This window comes from Poromitra crassiceps (genome assembly GCF_964638095.1).
Source record: "Poromitra crassiceps genome assembly, chromosome: 14".
Lineage (NCBI taxonomy): Eukaryota > Metazoa > Chordata > Actinopteri > Beryciformes > Melamphaidae > Poromitra > Poromitra crassiceps.
The window spans coordinates 27,372,070-27,397,095 of NC_139633.1; the positions used below are offsets into that span (position 1 = coordinate 27,372,070).

The 25,026-nt window shown below is 43.6% G+C and overlaps 1 protein-coding gene and 1 long non-coding RNA gene across 2 annotated transcripts in view; one reads left to right on the top strand and one right to left on the bottom strand.

Moving 5' to 3' along the window:
* Window positions 1-3,041: 3,041 nt before the first annotated feature.
* LOC310788868 lies at window positions 3,042-12,486 on the bottom strand. Its single transcript, XR_014553314.1, has 3 exons — window positions 12,382-12,486; window positions 12,077-12,112; window positions 3,042-3,285 (listed from the first exon to the last, which is right to left on the bottom strand). It is a non-coding gene; the product is annotated as an uncharacterized lncRNA (long non-coding RNA).
* Window positions 12,487-17,084: 4,598 nt separating this feature from the next.
* The window catches only part of LOC310789110 (cytosolic phospholipase A2 zeta-like), a gene marked incomplete at both ends in the record, with an annotated part of 30,226 nt that continues 22,284 nt past the window's right edge, over window positions 17,085-25,026 (top strand). The window contains 8 exons of the mRNA XM_083650703.1: window positions 17,085-17,093; window positions 19,028-19,189; window positions 19,986-20,114; window positions 20,436-20,476; window positions 20,598-20,640; window positions 22,471-22,525; window positions 23,052-23,188; window positions 24,811-24,930. Coding sequence (XP_083506829.1) covers window positions 17,085-17,093; window positions 19,028-19,189; window positions 19,986-20,114; window positions 20,436-20,476; window positions 20,598-20,640; window positions 22,471-22,525; window positions 23,052-23,188; window positions 24,811-24,930 — 696 coding nt within the window. The remainder of the gene's footprint in view (window positions 17,094-19,027; window positions 19,190-19,985; window positions 20,115-20,435; window positions 20,477-20,597; window positions 20,641-22,470; window positions 22,526-23,051; window positions 23,189-24,810; window positions 24,931-25,026) is intronic.

Below are 25,026 nucleotides of genomic sequence, written 5' to 3' on the forward strand. Positions count from 1 at the left end.
CAAATGGCTAGAAAAGACAGCTGGTCCCCTTAACCCTTTAAAGTCCTCACTTAGAAACAAATGAATGGGGAGTTATTTCTTTGCATTTTATATTTACGTGGGGATAGATAGATAGATAGATAAGATAGATCTCACAACTATTGAGACGTTTTGGGGTGAACTGCTACTCTACGAGTATATTCGGTTAGGTGTGTGCAGGCGTGTCTGTGATGTTGCTGATTCAGGTTTCTTGCAGCTACTTTAGGATGTACAATATTTGCTCTTGAGAGGAAGTGGAACTTTGTAGCTGTGACCAGCAGCTCCACAGCTCGGTCTGTCCGTCAATCGGCTCAGAGCTCCACAAAATGTTCCCCATTTGGGCAATATCATCCAAATGCAGCGCCGGAGCACCATCGCCCCGCCCACCCTGTACGTTCTCAGACCAGGGAGTGTACGCATACAGGCCGGAAGTGTACGCGTACAGACCCCAGACCTAGTGTACGCGTACAGACCGCAGACCCCAGACTCCTTAAAAAACTAGAACGACCGCAACGCGGACTTATGCCTCCGCCGTTAGTTCATTCTGGAGTCCAAATCGCCATTTGAGGCAAATTGGAAGAAATTCCGTCAAGGCGCTCCTGTGATGTTGCGTTACAGAGCTTGGAAATTGGGTGTGTGAGAGGTCACAGCGACCTTGAACTTTGACCCCCCAAATGTAATCAGTTCATTCCTGAGTCCAAGTCGACGTTTGAGACAAGTTTGATTCAATTCCGTCAAGGCGTTCCTTAGATATCGCGTTAACAAGCTAGAAAATGTCGTTCGAGAGCTCACCTTGACCTTTGACCTTTGACCACCAAAATATAATCAGATCATCCTTGAGTCTAAGGCGATGTTTGGGGCAAATTTGATGAAATTCCGTCAAGGCATTCGTGAGATATCGCGTTAACAAGCTGGACAATGGCGTTTGAGAGGTCACAGTGACCTTGACCTTTGACCACCAAAATCTAATCAGTTCATCCTTGAGTCCAAGTCGATGTTTGAGACAAGTTTGATTAAATTCCGTCAAGGAATTCCTGAGATATCGCGTTAACAAGCTTGAAAATGGTGTTCGAGAGGTCACAGTGACCTTGACCTTTGACCTTTGACCACCAAAATCTAATCAGATCATTCTTGAGTGTAAGTCGATGTTTGAGGCAAATTTGATGAAATTCCGTCAAGGCGTTCCTCAGATATCGCGTTAACAAACATCGTACGGACGGACGGACGGACAACCCGGATCCATAATGCCTTCGGCCTGGCTATCGCCGGCGGAGGCATAATAAAAGCAGTTAGTGCGAGCGATTCAGGCGAGCACTGCAGCGGCCAAACACTGATGTTAGCACGCAAGCTAACGTTTGATACCTCCCGGGGGACGGCTGGCTGTTTGTACCCCGGGAGCGGTGCTTAAGTGTGGGCCACTGGGCCAGCAAGGTCCGGCCAGTGGGTAACGTAGGTCCCTGGAGGACAACGTCCTGGCGGGGCAGGGGTCTGTGTGTAGCATGGGGAGGTGTGCCAATAGTGGGTATGCAGTTGGGCAGATTCATGGAAGGTGGGTGGGGTGAGGGGGCTGTCCTGGGTCTCAGAGGCCGACCATGGAACTCATACTAGCGCGGGTAGGGACAGGATGGACGAGTTGCTAGCTGATTAACTAGCCAGATCAACCCCCAATCATACAAACATTCAATCACCCTAAAGACACTAATGCACACAAGCATAGAATATCATATACCTACACCGATTTTAAAATAAAAATATCAAGTCTTTTATTTTTTTAAGGAGTAGGTCTGGGGTCTGTCTGGCCTGTATGCGTACACTCCCGGGTCTGAGAAGGTACCCGGTGGACGGGGGGATTGCGCTCCGGTATTGCAGATGGATGTATCTCCATTTGGGAGTTACTGTGCAGTGCCTGTCATCCCCACTGCTGCACAGAGCGCTGTTTGGATAGGTGCAACCAGCAGCTCTATTACTGCTCCCTCTGTTGGTCGGTCCACAAATTTCCCCACCCTTTGGCGGCCACTAATTTTGAGGTCCACATGTAAAGTTTGTCAATTTAAAAGATAACTATGCAAGAAAGTCGCAGTTTGTCCTGAAACAGATGTAATGTGTATGAAATAGCTCAATCGACTACATCTCAATATACATCACACCAACAACATGGCCTGGCGGGAGAGACGTCACTTATGCGACTGGTTGCGTGTACGTGTAGTCTTTATAATTTATAACTTGTAGTACCACAGTTTTACCACAAACTTTCTTGACTTGCAAAGTTATCTTTTAAATTGACAAACATGTGTACCCCGTGGCATAACAATAAAAAATTAAAAAGTAACCTCTCCCTCTGTTCACCACTATTCATATTTTTTTAAGACTCTGGTGTGCTAAGGGTCTGACGGGGTGGGGGGGGTGGGGGTGGGGGGGGGGGGGGGTGGGGGGTGGGGAGGGACTTTGGCTCTCTATTCCCTCATAAATTGAATTTTATTGAGATTCATATGGTTTCCAAATGACACTCCTCTTCTAGTAGACCTGCAGGAACATCTCAGTGCTTCAATATGTGGATACTGACCGAGCCGCGACACGTGCAACAATTTGAGAGGAATATTATAGGAGAAATTACCATGATTGCGCCCTTACCCCGCTAGCCGGGCGCTTCTGGCTCATACGAGCGCATTAGCGCCCGGCGAACGTCACGCATTTTCCCATTTTACACTGTGGCATTTTCACGTCTAGGTCTAAATGCCGGCTCCTACCTGAGTCTTCACGTGAAGTGAAGACGCTATCCGATGTAAAACATTCTCTTCTTTTAATGACACCTAGTTGTTGCATCCAAATTGTTGCATAAAATCCACTTTTCTGTCTCTCAAAAACCGAAAAGCATTTATCTGGAGCACCTCGAGCAACTCGGAAGTCGTTGTTCCGGGTTGCTTCAGATCAGAGAAGAAGAAGAAGCGGTGCGCCAGATAAATGCTTTTTGGTTTTTGAGAGACAGAAAAGTGGATTTTATGCAACAAACTTGGGCAACTGGCCGAAGACCTGGAGTAAATGCAGAAGATTAGGTATTTCACTCAACTGAATTCAAAGAAGCCAAAATTATGAATCACATATGAATCAAGCAGACTAACAGAATAAAAGAACAAATACAAAGAGGCTACGATCAACTCAAACATGCGGCTTTCACGTCTCCTTTGGCCCAGTCGTCAAAGCTGACCACGACCTCCTTCCAGTCCTGGCCCTGGTCAGATAGCATGATCCTGGTGGCTCCACAGCGGCCTGGGAAAGAGGGAGCATTAGCTTGCTTCATTTACAGGGCCATAACTGACTTAGCATCTGGCATAGAGGATCTAAATCAGGGATGTCAGAGATACGGCCCGCGGGCCGGATCCGGCCCGCGGGCAGGTTTCATCCGGCCCGCGAGATGTTTTGGAATATTAAAATATATATATATATATATATATATACATATATTATTATTATTGAATTTGCACCCCATTATCATGAACTACGTGTGGCTAATAAGCAAGCTAAGAGTTCATTCATAAGTTAATTAACCTGCACTACAAGGAAGTATGTCAGTAGGTCATCAGGTGTAAACAAAGCCGCCATGATGCCACGCTGGAATTGAATTGCGCATTCGGCTACCTACCAAAAAACAAAGGAATCAACAAGATGCTGTCGAAAAAGAGAAAGGTTGACACGGAATGCAGGCAGTTTCAAGAGAAATGGAAAGAGCAGTATTTCTTTTGTGAAGTAAATGGGTAAATGAGTCGAATTGATTTTAGTAAAAAAAAAAATCCGGCCCCCATGAGGTCTCAGTTGAACAAATCCGGCCCTCGACCTAATATGAGTCTGACACCCCTGATCTACATCAACCTAAAACGGATTTATGCTTCAGCGAAATCGCCAGCGCCGGCTGCGCCGAGGGGTGCGCGCTAGGGCTGCACGATATGAGGAAAAGCTGCGATGTGCGATAACACTGTTCAATATTGCGATGACGATATGACCTGCGATAAATAAAAAAATGTATAAACAAAAATATTAATGGGTAGGGGTGCTCCGATCCGGCTAAGCCACGATCCGATCAGATTCCTGGGGTCACGATCCAATTCCAGAATCGATTCTCGATTCCAACGATTCCAACGATTCTCGATTCCAGAATCTAGAATCGATTCTCAATTAGGTAGTTTTATATTGCAATAACACACAAAGGTAAATTTAGGACAAAAAATGACAAATGTATTAATGCTGAACTTCAAATTCAACTTCTGAAGTATTACAGTGAGGGCCTAAATTCATTTTGCAATACGAGTGTGTTAATTTAAGCATAAGTATCAGTAAGTGGCACGGGATTCTCAAAGCCTGTGTTGAGGGTCATACGAACAAAAATGCACTCTTGAAGCTAAAAAAAAAATCCAAAACCAACAAGTTAATTATTTACATTTTTACTTCAATGTAGAACAGTCATTTCTTACACGAGATTACTTTTAGCCTTTTAGTCATAACGATTATTGAAAGATATTCCATATTCCAGACTGAAATGTTATAACAGAAGTGGAGTATTGGCCAGAATGACATGAACATTTGGACACTTATTCAGCCGGTATCTTGCATGTTGCGTTCATGTGCACTGTAAAAAAAAAAAAAAAAAAAAATTGCGATAACACGTGACTTTTGCGTTGTGTTCATCGCGCATTTTCATATCGCGATAACAATGAAAATACGATAAATTGTGCAGCCCTAGTGCGCGCCGCAGCTGGCCGGCCTGTCGGCGCAGCTCGGGGGAGGGTGCGTGCAGCTCCTCGAAAATGTGACTCCGGATGTGACGTGACCAGCACAAGAGCTGACGTACTTGTTGTGAGAGGGGAAGACGGGGCAGACACACAGCCATGTTTTTTTTACAACTTTATTAGCGATCGTTCACATTTTTTTATTTTTTTTATTTTTTTTATTTAACCTTTATTTAGACAGGCGAGTCATTAAGAACAAATTCTTATTTACACTGACGGCCTGTGGGGTAAGGGAGAGGGGCTGCAAAAAAAGTCATGTTAAGGATAAAAAGGATAAAAACAGTGCATTATAAAACAGGGTATAAAACATAACAGCAATCACATAGGATAGAGCCAAAACTCAACATAACACAACACAGCACAACGTAGAACCAACACAACACAGTACAACGTAGCACAACACAACAAGACAAAACAATACAGGATAAACCAAACAAAACACAGCATGATGGGGGAAGGGGGTAGATGGAGGGAGGGGTAGAGAGGGAGGGAGGGGGGATGGGAAAAAGGGAGGAGGGAGGGAGGAAAGGAGAAGGGGAAAGGGGGTAAAGGGAGGGGGGAGGGAAGAAGGGAGGGGGAGGGGAGGAAAAGGGGAAGGGGGTAGAGGGAGGGGGGATGGGAAGAAGGGAGGGGGGAGGGAGGAAAGGAGAAGGGAAAGGGGGTAGAGGGAGGGAAGGGGTAAAGAGGGAGGGGGAGATGGGAAGAAGGGGGGGTAGGAAAAGGAGAAGGGGGAGGGGGTAGAGAGGGAAAGGGGGGGTAGTAAAGGGAGAAGGGGGAGGGGGGGTACTATGAGGGGGGGAAGCAGACACAGCGGTCAACAAAGAGCTGTTGGAGTTGCTGTTTGAAAATGGAAAGTGATGTCAGGGTTGCAAGTTTGAGGGTGCTCTGAAGAATATTCCAGTCGTATGCTGCTGCAAAACGGAAGGAGGTGCGGCCGAAGACAGTTCTATAAGCGGTTGAGCTGGGGATAGAAAGTTTGATGTACCCGCTTGATCTTGTACTATAGGTGTTTGTTGCTATGTGGAGGAGAGATGAGAGGTAATGTGGTGTCTTGCCTAGTATGGACTTAAAAATAAAGTGGTGCCAATGGAGGGATCGTCGGGTTTTAAGGGAGGGCCAGTCTACCAGATTGTAGAGGTCACAGTGGTGAGTCTGGAAGGGTGCATTGGTGGCGAAACGGATAGCTGAATGGTGAAGCGTGTCTAATTTTTTGAGGGCTGATGCTGAGGCTGTTCTATAAATGATATCGCCGTAATCTAAAATCGGAAGAATTGTCAACTTGACGAGGGTGTGTTTGGCCGGATGAGTGAAGGAAGATTTATTGCGGAAGAGGAAAGCTAATCTTGCTTTGATTTTAGTCTGAAGGTTATTGATGTGTGTATTGAAGGAAAGGGATGAGTCCAGCCAGATACCCAGGTATTTGTATGAATCCACAAATTCCAGGGCCACGCCCTCAGGTGTGCCATCGGCACAGATGATCTTGGGGGGTCTGGGGGCATCCTTAATTCGGGAGAAGAGCATACACTTTGTCTTTTTTGTGTTAAGGCGGAGATGGAGATTGAGAAAAGATTTCTCTACGTCCGTGAGGCTCTGTTGGAGAGTGGTTGCTGCAGATTGGAGGGAGGGGCCAACTGAATACAGGATGGTATCATCGGCGTAGAGGTGGATACGGGAGTTGCCCGCTGCTTTAGCAACATCATTAATATATATGGAAAATAAGATAGGGCCCAGGATAGAGCCCTGTGGCACACCTTTGAAAACAGCAAGAGGATCAGATATGATGTTCCCAGTTTTCACCTGCTGGATACGGTTAGCGAGATAGCTCGCGAACCAATCACAGCAGGAGGGGGACAAGCCGATGCTGGAGAGTCTACGCAGCAGGGTATTGTGTTCGACAGAGTCGAAGGCTTTAGCCAGGTCGATAAAAGTGGCTAAGCAGACCTGCTTGCTGGCCAAAGCTGAGGTGACATCATCGAGGACCTTCATGGTGGCGGTCAGACATCCATGACCGGATCGAAAACCAGATTGTAGGTCTGAAAGGATATGGTTGGATGTAAGGAAGTGGTTGAGTTGTTTGTGAACCAGCTTCTCCATGACTTTGGCTAGGCATGGCAAGATGGAGATCGGCCGATAGCAATTAGGATCAGAGCCAGTGCCACCCTTGAAGAGGGGGAAGACCATGGCTGTTTTCCAATCAGGGGGGAAGGTGGAGAGTTGAAGAGAAAGATTGAAAAGAGTTGAGACAGGGGCCGCAATGAGGTGTGCAGCTGCTTTTAGGAACCTGGGATCGAGCCCGTCAAAGCCGGCGGATTTATTTGGGTCCAGCAAGGAGAGTTCCTTCTGTACCTCTGAGATTGAAAAAGGTTTGAAAGAAAAGCCGGTGTCGCGGAGGAGGGGGATAGGGGGGGTGGGGGGGGGGTCCAGCTGCCCTGTGGCGGCTGGGGCAGAAAAGGACTGGGTTGCATTAACAAAGTGTTGATTAAAGAGTGAGGCCATACGAGGTTTGTCGGAAATGACAACACCATTGAAAGTCATGGAGACTGGGAGGTGAGGGGAAGCCAGCTTATTCTCCATAGATTTTACTGTTCGCCAGAACTTCCTGGAGTCAGACCCACATGTGGAGAGTTTCTCCTTGAAGTGGGAGATTTTGGCTTCTCTGATCGCCTGTGTTGTTTTGTTTCTGCATTGCCTGAAGGCAAGCAGGTCGGCTGAGGTCGCTGTCTTAGAGCGAGCTTTCCGCCACAGGGCGTTCTTTTGGTGGGTGAGCTCAGCCAAGTCATGAGAGAACCAGGGGCTGTAGCGGTCTTTTGTTCGAATTGTCTTCAGCGGAGCATGTTTGTCGACGATCGAGCTAAATGTGCTCTTAAAGAAGGACCAAGCATCATCCAGCGAAGGGGAGGAGTTTATGCTGTCCCAGTTTGCTGATGCGACATCGTCAAGAAAGGAATGCATGTCGAGGTTTTTCAGTGATCGCTTGGTGACGATAACTGGGGGGCGTTTAGGTGAGCAGCCAGACCGTATGCAGCCAATAACACAGTGATCACTGATCTGGCTGAAGACTCCAGATCTGAAAGTAGAAGGGTTATTTGTGAGGATGAGGTCAATTAATGAGTCAGCGGAGGGGTTTTTGATGTTTGGTCGGGTAGCCTGCATAATGATCTGGGTGAGGCCCAGCTCATTAAACTGCTCTACAACGACCTCTGGGGGATTGAACATGTTCCAATTCAGGTCGCCTAAGAGGATCATTTCAGAAGAGATGAAGGGGGCTAGAAGCTTGCTGAGAGCAGTTAGGGTGGAGGCCGATGGTGGGCGATAGCAGACAACTACAGTAAGGGATCGGCAGGCTGAGATTTTTAGCTTAGAAATCAGTAGTTCAAATTGTTTGGGGACTGACTTCGACAGGACAACAGAGCATTGAAGATTATCCTTAATATAGATGGCGACACCACCGTGGCTGGAGGCTCTGTCTTGACGGAAAACGTTGTACATGGGGATTTGAATGTCAAGGTCAGAGACACACTTTTTGAGGTGAGTCTCAGAAATGGCGACAACATCAGGGTTAGCGGTGTGCACAAAGGTCTTTAGGGCATCCAAATTTTTTGGATTAACCAAACTGCGGATGTTAGCGTGTAAAAAGCCCAGACCTTTCCGCTCAGTGAATTCTTTGAAGGTTATACAGGACAATACAATACAAAACAGTATTGCCACTCAAGGAAACGCCATTTCATCATTTAACAGTGCTTGTCCCTCATCTAGCAAATCCTTCTGCAGGCGCACCGGAATGAGGGGGGGACAATAAAATAAACAAAATATCCCAACCCCCTACCTCAACACCAGCAGGTGCACACACGCGGGGCACGGACACAAATTTGCACACCACAACTGCAAATCCTGTGGGAAACACAGGGATATGACTGGCACGTCCAGAATGACCCATGCCATGGGTTAGTCAGATAGAATGACCCATGCCATGGGTTAGTCAGATAGAATGACCCATGCCATGGGGTAGTCAGATTATCTTTTGAATTCAAAGCAATACTCCACTTAGTTCTAACATGGGGGTTTATGTGGCACTTGATGGCCATGAAAACCAGAATATAAACTACTCGCCAAGATCAGATGCAGCTGGACTGAATATTTCACACACATTTTGATTCGTGTTTTTGCCAGAAATGCCCATCCCTAATTTGGTCATCTGCCATAAAGGTGTGACTTCAGTTAGACATAATATCCAATATCCCATATGTTATACCGACTCAGTGAATCGACTGAAAGGGACCAGTATAATAAATCACCTAACATGTCAGTAATATGACCGTAGAGTTGTATTACTGTAGGTGTGGCTGTTTGCCCACCTCAGTGGAACTGAATAGACGGTCAGAACAAAAGATTACATGTTGGTTTATTCTGGATAGACTGGTTTTTGCAGAGGCAGAGGTTGTGGATGTGAGCTGCCAGAACTGCAGGAACTATATAACCAGCGGTGCCTCAGGAGGTCCCTGAAGATCATCAAAGACACAAACCATCTGCACAACAGCCTGTTCTCCCTGTTACCCTCAGGGAGGAGATACAGGGTCCCAAAAGCACGCACAAATCGCTTGAGGGACAGTTTCTTCCCGCAGGCCACGAGACTCCTTAACATACACAAATAGTGTAGTAGCTGTACTGTACCGTACTGTAGCTGCTACCATTATGTATGTGTAATGTTTAATTGTATGTTTAATTAGGTATATGCTATTTGCACCTGTACGTCAAATACGTCGAATTTAAAATGTTTAAGTACGTCCAAAGTATGCACATGACATGTGCACCAATGTGCAGTGAATATGCCACTGTCTCTGACCTGTCTTATCACTCTACTGCATTATTGCTTGTTGTGTCTCTTGTTGTTTTTGCACTCATATGCCCTGTTATATTTGTACTATGTTGTAAATGGAGTTCACAGCACAAGAATTTCACACGTGATACTTGTACTACGGAGTGACAATAAAAATCTTGAATCTTGAATTCATATGCAGTTAACTTTCTTTACATTTGCAGCAATGCATAAAAAAACTGCTTTCTTTGCAGCACATTTTGGACTGGGGGGAGGAAATGCATCTGGCCATGAGTTGTCTTGAATTATTTAATGCGGGAGTGACTTCTTAGCAAATCGTTATCATGTTTCTTGAATGCCAATGCGATTCCATTGTGCCATAAGGCTGTATTGGGCTAGTTCTGGGCTAGTTCAACGCTTCATTGTCTTCCATGGCGAAGGGGGGCTGTGTCGTCACCTGAATTGTGTTCCGCCACTTTACACGGCAACAGTAAGGGCGGTGTTATAGCTATTAGCTAATCAAAGAATTCCACTCTGGGACCTGTTTTTACTTCTTTTTTTTGCGTTTTCAGGCCGCAAAAATGCCATTCCCGTTTAAAAGGAAGGCACTAACGTTAAAAAAAAAAAGTTTGCTGTTTTATGCAGGGAGTGTTGCCGTTTAGCAGGGCCTCAAGCCCAACTTTACACAAATGAGGAACGGGGCGTTCCCAAAATGGCTGCATTGCACAGCTGCCTACATGCAACCATGGATGTATTAAAATAACTGGATAGGGGACGAGCCACGCCTGCTCACTGGCGGAGGCTGCTCACCGGCGCATGGGGAGGTTTTCTTCATGGTTTTACTTCCTGACCATGCGGCCCAAGGTGAAGTGCGCATGTGTGCCATGACGTATTCGTCTCCCACTCATGGATGTATTAAAAAGAAGAAAATACACCCATATACGGCTCTTAATGGCTTCTGAAGAAAAAATGCCCCATAAAAAAATATTTGATAATTAACTCATTGAGTGCCATGGACGTCTTTCGACGTCCAATTAAATAGTGACGTAGAGTGCCACGGACGTCTTTCGACGTCCAATGCGTTTTTTGACGGTGGGACGTCGATCAAAGCCTTCCGCAGCTCCTGTACAACTATTGTAGCTATTGGAGGTCTATAACCTATTTTACAGAACCCTTAGGTGGCGACAGTGCTCTCCAGGTTAACAGAAAGGCAGAGAAAAACAGAGAATAAGTCGTTGGGGAAACGGAAATCGCATCGCATCCGTATGCATCGATATGCATGAAGCGTTTTAACGTTAGATGTGCCTGCAGCAGGCAGCAGCCAATCTGCTCCCACAATTGAGCTCCTCTATGTCCGCTGCGACAGCCCATTCGCATGATCAGCCGTTATTATTCTCAACTGGAAGCATACAGTAGTAGCCGGTGACAAACACACGCGGAAAAAGCTGGATGTCGCGCACCCTTCACAGTGCAGAGCAAACTCAGCAGAGAGCCACCTCCCATACAGGAGGAGTGTGCAGTTGAGGCGGGGCGGGGGGGGGGGGGGGGGGGGGCACGCAGAGCAGCACACAACACTGACCCAGACAGACCCAGGCAGCAGGACAGGGTTGGCAAACGCAAGCCAGAATATCCGATGCCCACCAGCAGCAAATCAAGATCAGCAAGAAGCTGCAACCAGCAGCGCACGCAGGGGCCAGCGCTGCTGGTTGCAGCTAAAAATATTATTCTGCCAAACAAAATTCCCTGGCCTTCACTGTTTTATTGAAGGAAATAATTTTTGAGGTGTGACTACATCAGAAAATTAGCTTCAGAGTCAGTGATGTGTTTGAAATGTTTAATTTCACAAAAGGGTCATTATCTCAGCTTCTAGAAAAAAACTGCTCTTTTTTGTTAAATCAAGCTATCTTCTCCGGCTGATAACTAAAGAACGGAAAATGATATCAATAAACCTGTTTTTGCTGATGATAGAAAAGAGTCTCATCGTTCTTTTTGCGTGTTCATTGTTTACATAGTAATATCACACAATATTCTGTGGGCCTCGAGAAATCACTGAAAAAAGCTCTGAAACTCTGGCACTGGGAGCGTCCGTTCTCCAAAAGTGGCTGGCACTCAATGAGTTAAAAGAGTAGTTTTATACTTTGAGCGTCACGTGACTTGCAATACAGAGCTTCGCCACCATGTTCAAATGGCTTCACAGCCCAGCGCTATTGAATCCTGGGGGCTTGCATGCAACATGCACAATGAATGGGAAACATGGAAATGCATGCCCAAGTGGACACGTACCATGGCACACACACATGGCATGGCACACTGCCCCCGGGGGAAATGCAGTGTTTTACACCCCTGCTGACTGGCTGCATTCGAAGAGGTTTTATGTTTTGACTGGTTAATCTTTTTTAATTAGTTTCTAATTACAAAAATATTCTATCATTCAGGATAGAGGGCTGTCTTTTTCACTCACCTCTGACTGCGAAGTAGGTGATGGTGTATGGAGGCACTGAGGAGAGACAAATCACAAAGAAACAAATAACATGAGAATGATCCCATTTAGGACACACACGCGCGCGCACACACACACACACACACACACACACACACACACACACACACACACACACACACACTATAGCTAAAACGCGCCGCCTGGCAACATTAAAGCAATGTTTTCAGCATGCATAAGTAACGCACATTTAATAATTTGCTATATTCACTGCATGATAAGGCCTACTGCAAATAATCGAGTTTTGCTGCAGCTGTGGAACTTACTGGCGGTGAATCAGAGGACGTCGACTGGAGTCTGAAGTTGCACTGTGGACGGCAGGCAGCAGTCAAGTGACAAACCCGGAGGCAGCAAGGCGCTGGTTATTCTGCTTTCTGCTGAGTCACCGTGACTGAAGGCTGTCCCAGCTAGCCGATATCACAGAGAGCAATCACAGCAATCAACTCAAGTCAACCGGGAAGTCAACTCGGTAAGTGGGCGGATGGATTCAAGTGCAGGTCGTGGTGACATCATGTGAAAGACCACGTGACAGACCCACGCAATCTGTTTTTTCTTCTTCTTCTTCTTCTTCTTCTGCTGCCGCCGAGTCACCTGTTGTTTTTCTTCTTCTTCGTTTTCTTCTTCTTCTTCTTCCTCTTCTTTTGGTTTTATTGGCAGTTAGCAAACAGCTTTCGGGTGCATTATCGCCACCGACTGATCTGGAGTGTGGACTAAAGATCTATACAGTATCTAAATTGCTATCAAACAATAAAACACAATAGTCATAATTAAGTAAATAAAAAGGAACCAAATAACGAAAACTAATTTTCTCAGATTCTATTGATAGCCTATTTAAATACTCCAGAAAGGAGTATAACACGTAGGCTATCCCCGGTTTTATTTCGGACACTTGATCAAAATGTTATGTTGTTTTTGTTATCATTGCTTATTTACTCATCTATAGCCTACTTTATTACTCTCTCTTGGAATAATTTATTTCTTTATCTACTTTTATAGCTACTGTTTTATGTTAAAATTTCACCATTTTCGCCTTGTCCCCAAAACAGAGTTTTGATGTTTGGATGCAGTGCTCATCCCTAGTCTAGTGCTACATTCTGAGCAGTGTTTAGGTCATTGGTTGTAGTTTAGGTGATTATATTGTATTGTTTGCCTTGTTGCAAAGCCACACACATTACTGTTTTGGATTGTACCACAGAGCCATCCTTTGACCCATCCTTGTATCCATCCTTCCATCTTCCCATCTTCCACCACTCAAATAACACCAAAAATTAACACGTAACCTGCATTTTCTGGTTGTGGCCAATGAGGAGCCTTGAATCAAGGCAGTTATATTCATGAGGACAGTTGCATCTGATCAAGGGACCCCGATGTGCATAAATCACTGTATGTGTGCATGCATAAATGACTGATGTGGGCGTCTAGGGACTCATTACAGTACAAGCACCCTGCAGGCGGCGATCCGACTGTTGTCACCCGGCCATAGACTCAGTAGGTTCATCAGCCCTATTCCTATCACTGATAAACCTGCTAGTAGGTTGCAATGGCTGTTATCAAACAACTTTATATTTAGGCAAATAAAACAATTTTAGGGTTAGGGCCAAGGTTAGGGTCAGGGTTAGGGTTAGGGTTAGAATTAAATAACAAAAAGCGTTAAAATAAGATTTACACGTGAAATGGAAACCTATGGCTGATAACGAATCGCTGATAGCGACCTTCTGCGCCTACTAGCACTAGCAGCTAAATAGGGCCCTATACTGGCTGATATGAATGGGGTGATAACGCCGATTGAATGGGGTGACAACAGTCAGATCGGGTGGCAGGCACGTGTAGCCTATGACACGTAAGCCAGAGTGACGGAGCCAATTAACCCATTGATACCTGATGCAGCATTTGCGTGTATATCCCTCATTTGTGTGTGTATCCCTTTAAGATGGTTCGCGGTCTTAAAGGGATACACACACAAATGCTGCATCAGGTATCAATGGGTTAAGTTAAACTTTCAGTGGGGGACGGTTTCAACTTGTGATGGGTGGATGTGAACATTGTGGGCTACAGGAACCGGTGGAGCATGTATTTTTTTACTGTCCTAGATAATATCAACAAGTGACAGACACTTGGGTGGCGGCAATGCAACATGCAAACTCCACACAGAAAGGCCCTTTCGACGAGATAGCCCACCTGGGCAGTAGGCACTGAAGATATGGGGGGGTCACAACTCCAGCGCCCACAGCGTCCCAGGTGGGAATCGAACCCAGGACCTTCGAGCTGTGAGGCGACAGCGCTTACCACTGCTCCACCGTACCCCGTACCGTACCGTATGGAGCAACCTGTTGGCTGTGATGCGTTAACTCTCGCCAAATGTGACATGTTAACATGCCAAAAGGTGACATTTCTAAGACGATACAGAACAGCCAAATCAAGCCAAAGCGTGTAAAAGAGCCTCCGGGGGCAGCGTGTTTGTCAGGTTTTGGCTCGCCTAGGCGTGAAAAGTACACGCACTGACACGCTGGACTGGACGGAGGCGAAACATGACACTGACACAGTACACCGGCGGGTCTAAATTACACGCTTTGGCGGGATCTCAGCTTGGCTTGCAAGCAGTGGGCTAGCTCGGGGGTTTTGCGGAGGAAGCTGCAGGAAGCGATACTGAAAGCTGTATTTCCTCGAATGGCCACTTGAGGCTGGACCCGGAAGGGAGTCGTTCCCATTCACACCCATGTTAAAATGCCCCACGTTGTAACGATGATGAAGCATGCAGAATGGACCGAAACATAGTTTTGACCCATATTTAGGTCACATTCACGGTCAGGGGAGTGGCTGACATACCACTCGCTGGCAGCCTGTGGTGGTGTTGGTGGTGTGAGGACCAGTTATTCTCTGGGGAAAGTATGATGATGAGAGTGACGGGCCAGAGGAAGGCCTGGGCTCGACTGTCTGAGGGGCGGTATGGGGTGAAGCCATGTCTCCGCTTGCCTGATGCTCTGGGGAGGGGAGTGGGCAATACATCGCACAACACCAAACTGCTCACCCGCAGCCTGTGGCGATGCTGGCAGCATCATATAACGACTATAGGGTTACAAACCTGTGTAACAGGTACTGACAATGCAAACACACTGGATCCACATATATATATATATATATGTGTGTGTGTGTGTGTGTGTGTGTGTGTGTGTGTGTGTGTGTGTGTGTGTGTGTGTGTGTGTGTGTGTGTGTGTGTGTGTGTGTGTCAGTGTGTGTGTGTGTGTGTGTGTGTGTGTGTGTGTGTGTGTGTGTGTGTGTGTGTGTGTGTGTGTGTGTGTGTGTGTCTTCCCAGAGCCTATAGGAAGGACTCCAGGGAGGCCGCCCTTATTGATATGAGGAATGATGGTGTTGAGTACACATCCGTCTCAAATATGTGAAGATGATTTACATCTTCACATATCAGTGACTAACCATCAGTGACTAACCATCAGTGATCCCCAAACTGTGGGCCGCGGCCCACTACTGAGCCGTGGAGGTACTGCAGGTGGGCCGCGAGTGGTCTGCCAACACTCCCGATTTTCGCGGGCAATCAAAGGGCTACAGTGGAGATCCTGTTATCAAAAGAAACTATAAGACCTAAGGCATCCATTGGTACCGGGTGGTAATATGCTAGCTCCAAACATAGGTTACATTTTGGAGAGGGGAAACTATTTCAAGGGGGTCCCTTGACTATATATATATATATATATATATATATATATATATATATATATATATATATATATATATATATATATATATATATCCCCTCTTCCAACTCAACTATACAGATATCCTGTATCCTGTATCCTGTATCCGTATAAACTCTTTGTGGCTTACTCCTGGTAAAGTCTGGCTTTGTTAAGATTCAGTTATAGCTGCCATACACTTGAGCCGGTGTAATGCCGAGTTTTGCACCTCCACCACCAAATGCATCCCCACCTCACATATTGTAATGATTTATACGGCAATGTAACAGTTTATAAAAATGGTATAATCTGGTAGAGACTTGACCTCTAGGGGGTGACCCCGAGGCCTGGGAGGGGGGGGGGGTTTCTCCCTGCTTATGGAGGGGGATGCAAATCTCAGCGGTTCGTACCTGCTGAGATTTTCATCCCTGTTTTTAAAGACCCCCTAAAGTCAAAAACCAGTTCTTCTTCTTCCTACAGTTGGATGTCTGAGCTTCACTGTGCAGAATGATGTCTGTGCAGAGTTTGAGACTAGAACGCTGTTTCCACAATTGTCTGCTGAAAGTGTAAAGTTTATCAGAGCTCACTGAATGCTGTGATTGGCTAGTTATGTTCTAGATAACCCTGATTGGTTGCTTTGGATTTTTAAATGAGGGAGAAGGAGGGGAAGTCATTTTAAGGATTTTAACAAGATAATTTAACCTTTTTTTGTGGGAAAAACCCTCAGACAAATTATTATTCAAAGTAGAGTATTTCATACGCATCTTGAAATATGACTTTAGGGGGTCTTTTTAGGGGGTTTAAACAGCCCCAAAATATGGTGGGGATGCAATTATCGGCGGGGGATGGCCCACATCCGTTCCAAAGGACTGCACAATACAGACATGAACAAACAGACCCTCCCATCATTTGAGCACTTTAACAATTGGAATTTCTTTACAGGCCTGGCCATAGCCTACAGCTATATATATAGGTTTCGACCTATAGTCTTTCTTCTTCTCATATTTCACTTGTTTTCTCTCTCTCTCTCTCTCTCTCTCTCTCTCTCTCTCTCTCTCTCGCTCTCTCTCACACTCACCCCCCCCCCCCCCCCCACACACACACACACACAGACACACACACACACACACACACACACACACACACAGACACACCCTTTGTGGGTCGACACAAGCATATATAGACTGTTAGAAGAGACACAAAGAAGACACCTTTAAATTAGACTACCTGTACCTGGATCACTCACCTGCAAGCCTCTAAACTCGTGAGAAACATTCACAATGACAACGGTAAGTGCAACGTATCTCCTAAAACACTATTTAGCTAGTGTTCCTAAATATATATTTATATGTCTGTGGTGTTTTCATTATCCTCGTTAATATTTTACACCGAAAATTATAATAAGAATAAGTCACTGTAGGAATTCCAGGTACTTAGTGCAGAAGTAGGCATAGGCTAGTTTGAGGCTGTGGCAGGTTACTCTGCTGCTGGTCAAGATTGAAAAAAAATATATATATATTTTTTTTTTACATATTTCAGAAAACAAATAACTGCTAACTGTATCTGCATGAATGTAATGCAGGTTCTTTGTTAGATGAGCCATCATTGTCCCAGTGAAATCTCTTCTAAAACATTATCGATGCTACTTTTTTATATTTTCTCTTGTATTTTATGAATCGATCCATTCGTTCATTTAATTTGTTAGTGCTCACTCTATCTGTTTTGCATTGTTTCCCATTTAAAGCAAATGAATCAAATCACACTCGGGTTACACCATAATTCAGATTCAGATTCAGATAACTTTATTGTCCATCAAATTTGCATAAGATGGAAATGTAGTAGTGGCATATAGGAGTAGTTGAAGGAGAGTCACCGCACAACATAATCATACACCGGCATGAAGGACAAAGACAAAGTGACAACAATGCAATATACAGTGTACAGTACATTGGGTTAAAAAGGGGTTTGATTTCATCACACTTCAGTACAGCGGTGCTATAGGTAGTAAAGTACATGGTGTACATTAGGTAGTGATAATAATAATACTACAAAATATAAAAAGTGCATCAAATAATTGTTTGCAGAGGGCTTTAGAGAGTAACTTTAAAAAGAGGTTGACTTAAGGAGGCAGGTTTAAGGGGCCATAAAAGGGGCCAAATTATATGGTCAGTGGGTCCTGACGAGCCTGTGGTGGAATGTGGTTTGAAACGCCCCTGACCCTTCCAAGGTCACTCCTTGTTTTGCAGTGTTGGGCAAGTTACTTTCAAAATGTAATATAGTACATATTACTAGTTACTCTCATTTGAAAGTAATAAGTTACTTTACAATATTACTGTCTGTGTCGAGTAACTCGTTACTTATTACACTACTTTTGCATTACTTTCACCAAAATAACAGCAGTAGCAGAATGACATCGCCGCCCCGGAATCATCCCGGAAAATAATTTCAACTGTCTTGAAATCAGTGTAAACATCCAAGATTCTAAATGTTATCCTTTTCCTTTTTTCATTGTCATCTATAGTGGATTTATTATTTATAGTGGAGTTTTTTGTATGAAAACACACAATTTTATCGGGAAATGATTGATGTGCTTTGATTTAAAAAAAAAAGTAACTCAATTTGTAACTTGTGTTACTTGACAAAGTAACTGGTATAATATTACTGAAATCCTATTGTTAATAAGTTATATTACTGAGTTACTGCTAAAAGTAATATATTACATGTAATATGTTACTTTTGTAATGAGTTACCCCCAACACTGTTGTTTTGTCTCATTCCACAGAAAGAAAATGTCTCCTACTGGACCTTGAGTGTCACCATATTGAGAGCACAAAACAATCACTCCAAAGATTATTGTAAGTAAAGCTAACTCAAAATGTGATTTAAAAAAAAGGGATAGTTTGGTATTTTGAACAGTGCGCCGAAATAACTGATATAATAAATAATTATGTTTTCTGTCATGATCCCATTAGTAGAAATGATAAACATTGTTTTGCAAAACAATGTTCACAATATATAAACAGTATTATCTTGGAAAGAATTCAAATAAAACCCAAGCTAGAGAAGTTATGGTTTCTACTTCTAATGGGGATCATGACAGAAAACATGTTATTTGGGCCCCAGGGTTCAAAATACAGAGCTATTCCTTTAATAAGAAATGTGTTACACATTTAAATATCCCACTATTAGTGTGATATTGTTGCTCTGCTCTGTTTACCCCAAGGCTTTTTCCTGTGTCACTACTACAGGGACTGAATCAGACTGCTATGTCATTCTGCGTCTCCCCACCGCATCCACAAGGACGTACCAGACAACAACGGTGGCAAACAGCAAAACCCCGGAGTGGAATGAAACGTTTAAGTTCAGGGTCCACAGCAACGTGAAAGTGAGGCTACTGTATACTGACATTCGGTCAATGATTGATGTATAAGTGCATCGTAGCAATATCTTTGAGTGAGCTGATGAGGCAAGACAATTTTATTTATATAGCACATTTCATATACAAATCCAAAGTGCTTTACACCAGGTAGGATATACCGTTCACATTGAACGATAAATAACTGTGCAATATCTGGAAATATATCTATGAGCCTATAAGTTCAGTGATGATGTCATCAGTGATGATGTCATATTCCAGACCAGGATGGGCTTGTCTCCCAAGGGGGGGGGGGGGGTCCCCACGGGCTAGTGTATTTAAAATAGACACTTTACACCACACTCATTAGCAGTTAATGCAAAATTTAGTAAATGTTCAAATGTACCCGTGCCTTGTTTGTTTTAACTTGTGCAAACCCTTTTTCTGTGTGTGAATTCTTTGGGTAACACTTTATAATAATGTTCAGTAGTAAGTCATTTATAAGCTATTAGTTAATGATAAACTAAATCATTTACAAAACATGAATATACATTTGTAGATGATTAAGTTGTAAGTTATTCAAAGTTTTTATAGTCCAACCTGTCTCTATACACATTTGTTAATCATGAACAAATGATGAGCAAATAGCTACTAATAGCTAACTAATAGCTTACAAATGACATACTACTGAACGTTATTATAAAGTGTTACCGAAGATTATTCGTGTTATAGTTAGCAGACAGGTCCGCGCACAACACCAGCAAACACACAACACCAGCAAACACACAACACCAGCAAACTCCTCTTCTGTCTTCTGTCTTTCCAGAATATTCTGGAGATGAAGCTGTATGACGATGACTATAGCGCCGACGACCTGATTTCCACACTGCTGTTTGACATCAGCAACCTCACCCTAGGGGAGAAGGAGACCAAGGTCTTCACCACACACCAAGAGGTGAAAACCACATCCGCATCTTTAGTCATTAAAGCATCTTGGAATGACACACGATTGATCTGTAAGCTGTACTTCCTCAGAAATGTGACCTAACAATGGTGCTAGCACATTAGCTGCTCCAGCTAAAAGTACACATACTCGCTTGTGCAATCTGAACACCATCTAGCGTCTCTTTGGGGCTACTCCTGTGGTACATCCTCATTCCTCACAGACACACTGACATATTTCACTAATGAATTGCAGACACTCGACACGTGACATATCTCATAAGAACAGAATGCAGTTTGATCTGATGATAACACATTGTTCTCATGCCCTCAGACAGGGGATGAACTCTTTGTGGAGTTTGAGCTACTGGAGAGGTAAACTTATTTTGCATTTTCCTCCTGTTTTCACTTTGCTTTCATGTAAAGATGAGAAATTACTTGGTAGCCTGAAGTTTATGCACACTTAATGCAACAACATTTATTTGTCTTTTTGTAGTGAGGAGCCCAGTCATGAATACCTCACAAACGGCATCCTAGTGGTAAGTTGTGGGATCCTGACAGAACAATACACTGTACCCCCAAAAAAACATGCTCAACCCTCAGTTATTTCTGTGAGTGCTGAATCCTCAAAAAATGTGACGAAAAGAAAATTTTCCAGGACAGCACTCGATCCAATAAATTAATGCATTTATTTGTATTGTTGCACAGATGTTTCAGGTCAAACGCCCCTTCCTCAGTGACAGTGCTATTTTTGTCTTTTCTCCATATCCACATTACTTTAATATTAGGCATATAGCCTCAAAATCCAGGTCGGGACCAGTTTTAACTTAACAGAAAAATCTCACGTAAAATCACAAAAAAACAAGATAAAGATAACTCGTCATTGAGTCCCATTGGCTCCAATGTGTCAATAAAATAAACATATCCAAAAACAGATTCCTTTTGAAGTAAGGACCTCTAAGTGAAGTATTAATAACCGTCTCAATGCCTGTACAAAAGTGACTCTTTGGACTCCAACTCCCATAACCCATCACTTCCTCACCTCCAGCCATTTTCCCTCACACAAGCACACCTACCCCTAATTGCACACTAATTGGAGCAATTACCCACCACACCTGGACAGTTAAAGAGGCACTGATTACACCTCAGCTCAGTGTTGCCTGGACTAGTGAGCTGCTGGTTGTGTTTATTCCCTCTGATTCTTCCACTGTCAAGGCTTGAAAGAGCAACCCGCATTTTTAGTCATTTTTACAATAACCATATGACATCTCGTGTTGTGTGGTTATGGCTATTAAAATGCCTAGCTACCGATGATTTTACATCATGATTACAGATTGAACACGTATGTTCACAAACCCTTGTTTTTAAATCATGCTTCGTTTTCCCAACAGAATATAGTTTGCATGTGCATTTTAATACAACAAATTTAGTGTTGCATGTAATTCTGACTCTAACCTTCATCACCTTTCCAGTCTTAGGATGGAGGAAGTGATTAGGCTACCTGTAATCAGCCCATGGCTTTGGACACAGTTAAAACAGGGAAAGTTCCCACTTGGGATACTTGACAAGAAATGAGAAGGCAGGGTTCCAGTTATATGGGGGCTGAGCTCCCATAAGGAGAGTCTGAGACCCCATGAACACATACAGTACACCTGTGGGGGTCTAACATACTACCAACAACCATTATTTTTAATCACAAATCATGCATTTCTCAATGTAATTAGTATTATTTATGCAGAGGTGGAAAGTACTCAAGTGCAAGTATTTAAATTATGCACTATTGAGTGAATTCTGTGTGTTTTTACCTATTTATATTAAATCCTCTCTTTTCCCCAAATCTACTTTGAACCAATCTTAAGTCAGAGAATACTTCCTCTTGGTTATCTTACCTCAGTTCAAACCTCACTGCTGTCAGTACCCACATGAATTGAGTTTATAAATGACAGATGTGTAAGATAGTAAGAAATGTGGTTCAAACATGAACCAAATCTAAGTCACAGAATATTGTCTCTTGGTCTATCTCACCTCAGTTCAAGACCTCAATGCTGCTCGTCTTCTGGTGTACACGGTACAAGGGCCCTCCCTTCCTTACAGAGTTCCATCACAGTCAGTGCCAGGGTCAATATTAGACAGAACTGGACCCCCTTCCCCGCATAAAAAATTCACTCAAGAGTAAATTAATATATAAAAGGAAATAAAGAAATAAAAATTACAATTAAAGGCAGAGCTGAACATAAAAGTATTTAGCCTATTTTTAAAGGTAGCCAGTGTTGGAGCAGATCTGAGATCTGTTGTTTGCATTATGAGCACACCTTACTTTGATTACAATAACCAGAACAACTGATTTCTCTCTGTGCCTCATGTCCCAGGCTGCCCCATTCTCTGCTTTGGATATCAATATCGACCAGCTACTAAGCAATGAAAGTATGTACTATCAACATCAAACATATGAATTTGACATTTCTGTCCACCTCAATAAGTTTAACTTATTGTATATAACTCATTAAGTTATATTGAAATGTACATTAAAGGGATAGTTCACGTTTTTTAAAGTCTAGCCCTATTTGCTACTTACCAATATGATGATGTTGATTGGTAGAGTTCTTTCTCAGCAAGATCTCTACCAATCAACATCATCATTAGTTAGTAAGTAGCAAATAGGGCTAGACTTTAAAAAAAAAAGTTAACTATCTCTTTAAGCGTCTGCTTTCTTAACTGTTTACATAATTTTCTATCAGCAACCTGGTATTGAAAATAAGGTATGTACTGTACTGTGCCTTGCCATATGGACAATGTGATGTTAGAGCAATTGTAATTTGGCCTAGGACAGTGCTTGTGCGTGCGTGCTCACCTGTGACTTATCAAGCAACGTTAACATATTCATTAGTATCCGTACAGTACAGACACATGATGTAACATTCATATCTCGCACATTTGCATCTTTTCTCAGGTATCAAGGACATGGTGCTTCAACTAAGGGGTGCCTATAAAGAGGATATAGAGGATACTCTATACCCCAAAACCCAGGAAGCAAGAAGCCTGCGCTTCTATATCAACAGGGACCTGGAGACGGAACTAGGAGTGGTGGTGAGGTTCACAGGGATAATTCACTCCAAAACGAAAATTCACTAATTCAGTCATTAACTTCTCACCCCCCACATGTAGTCAAGCCCAAAACACAGCTCCTACAGTTATAACCCCCCCTACTCAACCTTCTCCCACACTATTATAATTAACAATGGCCATCTTTTTCAAGCTCCAAAAATGGCATAAAAATGTTCATCAAATTTCTCAGCTCATGTAGCAAAATTCAAGTTTTTTGTAGCCATACAATTGCACTTTTTCATTCAAAAGTATACATTTACATTTCCTATTTTCCTCCAATAATGATACTTTTTTTTTTTTTTTTTTTTTACAAACAAAAGACAATTACCGAGTGCTCACTGGTCGGCTCCAGGAATGTGAGGTGCTCTTGAAGTGCAGAATTGTATTCAAAGGTAAAGCATCAGCTTACTTCAGCCACTGATCTCACACTGAGACAAGGTGTAAAGGTTAAAAAGGTTAAAAGGTGTTAAGGTTAAAGGAGCTTCTTCAGGGGGTGTAGGAAAGAGCTTTCCTACACGCCCTGAAGAAGGCCCTGCGAGGCTGAAACCGGTCGGCGGTGATCATTTTAACTTTATTATGCCCTAGAAAATAAAGGCTTTTTAACCTTTACACCTTGTCTCGGTGTGAGTGCCTGAAGTAAATGGTAAATGGTAAATGGCCTGCATTTATATAGCGCTTTTATCCAAAGCGCTTTACAATCAGTAGGTAGTCTACATTCACCCATTCATACACCGATGGCGGCAGGCTGCCACGCAGGGTGCCTACACACCATCGGGAGCAATTTGGGGTTCAGTATATTGCCCAAGGACACTTCGACATGCAGACTGGAGGAGGCGGGAATCGAACCACCGACCTCTTTGATCCAAAGCGATTAGTGGACAACCCGCTCTACCTCCTGAGCTACAGCCGCTACGGCTACAGTAAGCTGATGCCCCTACAGTGCTCTGGCGGAAGTCAAAGGACTGTGCTAGCGCGCACCTCCTCCAAAATCTCCGCTATTTGCTTGCAAATGAGTGATTATAGGATCAGAGCATTTATTTATTTTTTCACTCAGGGTTCTAGTGCATAATGCTTTTTCAATACTGTTGTTCTTCTCATTTCTGCCGGGGGAATGTTGGCTAGTTCTATAACAAAGCAATGTTATTGAGGAAAATTTAGGAGATAATGAGGTAAATGTGGGACTTTTCAAGATTCAAGATTCAAGATTCATTTTAATAGCCATAGTGACTTTTTGATTTGACTTTGTGTTTTCGAACCCACATTGCAAACATTTGGCTGTAAAACTCGGATTAGTTGCATGAGCTGTTTTCTGTGGCGATTCGACCATCATGGCAGTGTACTTACTCACGGCCATGTTGTTAATGACTGCATTTTCATTTTTAACCCATTGATACCTGATGCAGCATTTGCGTGTATATCCCTCATTTGTGTGTGTATCCCTTTAAGACCGCGAACCGCGTTAACGCGGTTCGCGGTCTTAAAGGGATACACACACAAATGCTGCATCAGGTATCAATGGGTTAACACAAATTCTCCAGTTTCTCGCTGAAAGACAAGTGATATATCACACAAATAATGCCGTTTTCTCTCTTTCTGTCTTGTAGAATCCAGATAATGATAACGAGGGTAATGCTGTCACCGCCTCTGCTGTTCCTCTGTTATCTGCCGTCCCTGTCATGTTCCCACGTGGACATGACAGCAAAGTGACTCTACCTATTGGTCAGGTACAACACATGTGACATGTCTGTAGCAGGTCTGAGATGTACCTATTGGTCAGGTACAACACATGTGACATGTCTGTAGCAGGTCTGAGACGTACC